We start from the raw sequence: 5538 nt of genomic DNA on the forward strand, positions 1-5538 counted from the left end.
TTAATAAGATAACAAGAGCTCGGGACAAGGCACAAGCCAACACTGTCTATGCATTGATCGCATTTGAAAACTACACAAATTGTAAGTCAAGCAAAAGAAAAACTATACAAATCTAAGCGACACCCTCCAACACGGTGACAGATCTAATCTCATCATAGACATCTGACTAGGCCCCCCCAAATGGACTCGGCGTTAAATGTTGGCACCATGAAAATCCCAACTCTTCCCGGCACCTCATTCCCCGTAGCAGCAATAGTCGCACATTCTACCTTCCTGAGCTTCCCCACCCTGATAACTCCGCCTAATTTTGAGCCTGAAAAACCCCTCTCCATCGGCCCGATTCCCCTCATTTAAGGGGAACATACTGACACGCATTGCACCGTATCTGTCCCACGAGGTGCCGAGCTTTCCAGACCTCGTACCGCTCGGCTCATCAGATAGTACTCTCGAAAGAGATCTGTGCTTGTGAGGGAGTCCGAGCCTTTGGACACGAGGCATTGGCGAGGCCCTGAAGGACCTTGACAACTTCGCCCACGTCCTCCAGGTAGTACTTGGCCTTGCTGGGCTTACGCCCAACAGTACAGGCAAAGATCTCCGGCATCACGCGGAGGGAAGGGCAGGACACGGTGCTGAGTATGCTCTCGAACATGTCCTCATCCGATCGATCATCACCTACGCACATGACAAAGTCGGGGGGCTCATTGCTGTTGATTATCGTGCTCAGGACCTTTTCCGCCACAAAACCTTTGCTCACTCCCTACAAAACAAGACTGCATCAAACACATGCACATAGCTTTCATAGTCGGAGAATTCTGACATGCATTTTGTTTGAAAAGGATTCTTCCTGATCTAAACAATCACATTAGTGATTTGACCCCACACTACAAAGACTCTTTGAAAACCAGAACACGGAATCTCCTAACTAACATCAATGATTAGATTTTAGTACCAAGATAATACATTTTTTTTTTCAGAAATAAGAGTTAAAAAGTTGATTTTTATAAATAAGAGTCGAGGTGATGTTACCTTGCCTGAAATGAATGGAGCTTAATAACACAGATACATATAGAAAAATGAATACGATACAGTTGAGATGAATGCCAATCCAATTATGAACCTGACTCTTACCTGAGGCTTAACTTCAACAATATGCTGGCCCCTCTTCACGACCGCAGGTTCATTAGCAAGCACACTTTCAAGATGATCCAAAAGTTCCTTCGCTTGGCATGAACCAAAGTCGGGATCTGCATCCTGATGGTGCCATACCACAGCGCTCTCCTTATATTCAATGGTGGAGCCATCTGTTGCCTCCATATATTGTTTCATTACAGGCTCCACAATGTTTTTCCAATCGAGATCAGCACCCACACAAGTAGTCTCCCAGTCAGCTGTCTTCTTCCACCTGAAAACAGACAAAAAGCAATTATGGTATACAGAATAGAATGCAGTCAAAGGATGCGTAATATGACAGTTCGAGATCTAGCACCTGATAAAATACCCATGTTCAGCAGCTATACCGAGCATCTCACAGGGAGCCAGCCACTCGCTCAATGAATCTCTACCTCTCCCACTGACAATAAACACGGTGTTCTTGGGATCACTGCTGAGAGAATTCAGAACACTAAGAACTTCGTGACTGGGCATTTTGCTGATGGAAGTCTCAGGGACAAGAGTGCCATCATAGTCCAAAAATATGGCCCTCCTCTTTGTGCGTTTATATGCAGAGACAATGCAATCAGTAGCCAACTTACGAAAGCTGGGGGACAGAGAGACAACCCTGAAACCCAGTCCCAAGCCAATCCCCCAGCATCGTTTGTTGTAGTGATCTCGGCATGCTCTTTCCAGGTCTTGGGCAAAACTCCGGGCCCAGTAGGCTACATCGTGAGTCTTAACATACTTATAATGCTTTTCGTGCCGCAATTGCTTCTCGGCATCAGGCATTGTTAATGCCAGACTCAAGGCATCAGCAACAGCATCAATGTCCCAAGGATTAACCCTTATGGCTCCACTCAGGGAAGGAGAACAACCAATAAATTCAGAAACTACAAGCATGCTCGTCCGAGGAGTATCATTTAACATGCCAATTGCCTTCTCCATCATTGGAGTTCCTTGCCTGCAGACTATATACTTGTATGGCACTAGATTCATCCCATCCCTCACGGCATTCACTATGCAACATTCAGCCACAGCATAGTAGGCTGATTTCTCAAAACGAGGCACAGGGCGATCAATGAGGATAACAGGCTCATAGTTAGCAGAGCCATAGACATTGTTAATCCTTTCTGCAGTCAAATATGTCTCTTTCTTTGCTTCTTGCACATCTTTCCCAGAGCCCCTCGCAGGGTTCACAATCTGAATCAGGACTACCTTGCCCCGCATCTGTGTATTCTGATGCAAAAGCTGCTCCAGAGCTAGAATTTTCAGACTGATCCCTTTAAATATGTCCATGTCATCAACACCAAGAATTATTTTCTTCCCTTTGAACTGCTCTTGAATATCCTTAATCTTGTCAGATGTTGCAGGAAGATTGAGAACAGATTCGAGTCGGCCCATATGGACACCTACAGGCAAAATCTTTATGTAGACTGTTCGACCGAAATAATCAAGCCCAATGTGCCCTCGTTTAGATTCATAGCCCAGGCCGAGCATTCTGCTGCAGCACGAGAGGAAGTGACGGGCATAATCAAATGTATGAAATCCTATAAGATCACAGTTCAGCAGTCCTCTTAAGATCTCATCACGAACAGGCAGCGTCCGGTATATTTCAGATGAAGGAAATGGACTGTGGAGGAAGAATCCGAGCTTAACTCGATTAAACCGCTTCCTCAAAAATGTAGGCAGGACCATAAGATGATAGTCATGAACCCAAACATAGTCATCCTCGGGACTGATGACTTCCATAACTTTATCTGCAAATATTTTGTTTGCAGACACATATGCCTGCCAAAGAGAACGTTCAAAGCGATCTCCATGGTCTGGGCACATAGGCAGCATATAGTGGAAAAGCGGCCACAGCTGTTGTTTACAGAATCCAAGATAGAATTTTTTCTGAAGATCATGAGGAAGAAAGGTAGGAACGCAATTAAATTCCTCCAGCAATCTTTGAGCAACTTCTTCCTGCTCACTAGCATCAATTTCAGCCTTGAGAGAACCCACATAGAGTATCTCGGTATCAGATGAGAATCCATCCTTTAACTGTAGTAGTATTGAATCCTCATCCTGAGTGAAACACCATTTTCCCGTCTCTGTATCCCTCTTAGCTTGTAGAGGTAACATATTTGCCACCAGAATTTTCCGCTCACGGAAGCCGGATGAAGTGGTATCTGAATCTCCATCAGTGCTGCTATAACCATCAAAATTGGAGATTATTCCCGGGGTCTTAATCACACGAGGAAGAGCAGTGGGAGTCGGAGCAATATCCAAGAGGTCACCAGGAGCCAAGTCTGAAAAGTTTGTATATGATCTTGATGCCATTGCTAATAGATAGGCAGATTCTTCAATAATTCATAAAAAAATTAAGGCAAAAAAACCTACAAAAAAAAAAAGTGGCACGTGAGGCTATTACAGCAAGCAAAAAAAAAATGTACGTACGCATCAGAGTAGAATTTCCCAGTATACCGTCCTGTACCTTCTAGCTAGTATTAAAAGCGCAAATCATCAAAGCATTTGCAAGACAACAAGAGCAAAAGCCAAGCAAGAGCTATTTTGCAAACTCTCACACTTCAATTCAGATTTAAGGTTGGGAAGCTAAAGGAAGCAACTGATGGTTCGTATTACAAGACGTAATCAGCCTAATTCCTTTTGATGATAATAGATAGCTAATCTCCCACCAAAAGCCCATTTGATTCCACCACTTCGTCCCAAAAAGAGAGAGAGAGAGAGAGCAAGTCATAACACCCTAAGGATCAAAAGGCCACGCAATCTTCTTCAAATGCATAATGAGCAGGCAATAGCAGGGGAAAACACAGAAAAATCAAAACATTGGCTTGGCGGTTGCTCAAAGCACAAGGAAGCAAAATAAAAAGCTCTACGTCAAGTGAACAATTTGGGCTTCATCATAAAAGTTCAATAGGAAGTTCGCAATTACCGAACTTTTCTCTCTACTCCAACTCTTCCAAGAGCAAGTCAACATTGCGAAAAGGGCAACAGTTTTCATAGAGGACCTAATTTCCCGCTAAGAACAATTCGATGGGAAGATCGAAGGATAACAAATGCTCCCAGAGTAAAAAAGACATGATATTTTTTAGAAGAAAATCAAACTCTTTTGAAATGGGAAATTGACTGCTTCGCTTCAGCTTCTGTAGGAATAGGATCACCCGCGATCAAAGACATGGATGAAGAAAAAAAAAAAAATCCTTCAGTGAACTGAAGAGCGCAGTAGCTCATCATAACAGAAGCCCGAGACATCTTATATCTTGACGGATAAAACAAAAACCTGACTTTTATTATAGCAAGGAGCGCCAAAAAGACATTAGCAAACAGTGAAATAAGGATTGTCCAGTACATATTAGGACGATTTGAATGCCTCAGCAGCACCCAACAGTTCTTCCTTAACTCAGTAAAGCAGTAACGCCAAAATTCACTCCACCAGTCATGCCCGGACGCAACTCGCAGATCTCCAATAAACGGAACTCCACAAATCAAAGCAAACACCAAAAACTTTACCACCAAAGAAGAGGGAAAAAATAAAAAATAAAAAATAGAAAAGACTCATCAACGTGAGGATACGCAACCCTCCCCGAAATCAAGCATATATTCCATGAAAATCCGTTGAAAGAGCTCGCAAGGCACCCTCCCACATCCACGAACGGAACACCCAAAAAACCAGCACGTGTAGCCAAAAACACGAGCAAGATGCGAATTTAATAGAAAGATGAGCGGAATTCCAACGACCGCCTGGGAGGCGGGGAGCAGAGTACCTCAGGGCTAACGTCGGCGTTAACCGGCGAGGCGATCGGGGAGCTGCGGTCGAGCGAGGGATGAGGCGGCGGAGGGTGGGGTGTTTGGCTAGAGCTCCGATTGGCGATTGACGAGACCTGCGATGGCGTTCGAAGGGAGAATGGAAGCCGCGTCGGATTTGAGAGAGAGAGCGAAAGATCACAGCGAAAATGGGAAGAGAGAGAAGGGGGAGGGGTGAGCGGGGAAGAGGATAGAGTCGCCTGATGAAGAGGGACAACTTCACCGTAGTTAGTTTTTAACCAGAGTTATCTGTTCCGGATCACGTCTCGAGTTTCAACCTTATTCGAAATGACCAATCTGCCCCTCTCTCTTTTTAGTTTTCTATTTTTTTCTTTTTCCCCTTTCCAGATTTCTTTTTTTTTTTTTGGGCTTAAAAGGTAGTTTTCTAGATTTGTATATTGATGACTACGGTTTTTGCTTTTATTATTTTTCCTTCTAAATAAAGGACAATTTAATCGCTCTTTTGGTCTCAACAAGATTTTACTTATAAATGCATACGATAGGAATCAATCTATCTAGATTTTCCCCTTAATCGATATTGAATGAGCTTATGAAAAGCAATGAGAAGGTAAGAATTGC

The 5538-nt window shown here is 43.6% G+C and overlaps 1 protein-coding gene across 1 annotated transcript; it reads right to left on the reverse strand.

The window, feature by feature from the left end:
- LOC116210539 (probable alpha,alpha-trehalose-phosphate synthase [UDP-forming] 9) lies at nt 1-5156 on the reverse strand. Its single transcript, XM_031544423.1, has 4 exons — nt 4918-5156; nt 1487-3529; nt 1129-1402; nt 1-757 (listed from the first exon to the last, which is right to left on the reverse strand). Exons 2-4 carry the CDS (start codon nt 3472-3474, stop codon nt 434-436), a joined length of 2586 nt encoding a protein of 861 aa, XP_031400283.1. The 5' UTR covers nt 3475-3529; nt 4918-5156; the 3' UTR covers nt 1-433.
- Between the last annotated feature and the right edge of the window lie 382 nt (nt 5157-5538).

This window comes from Punica granatum, chromosome 6, assembly GCF_007655135.1.
Source record: "Punica granatum isolate Tunisia-2019 chromosome 6, ASM765513v2, whole genome shotgun sequence".
In the NCBI taxonomy this organism is placed as follows: domain Eukaryota; kingdom Viridiplantae; phylum Streptophyta; class Magnoliopsida; order Myrtales; family Lythraceae; genus Punica; species Punica granatum.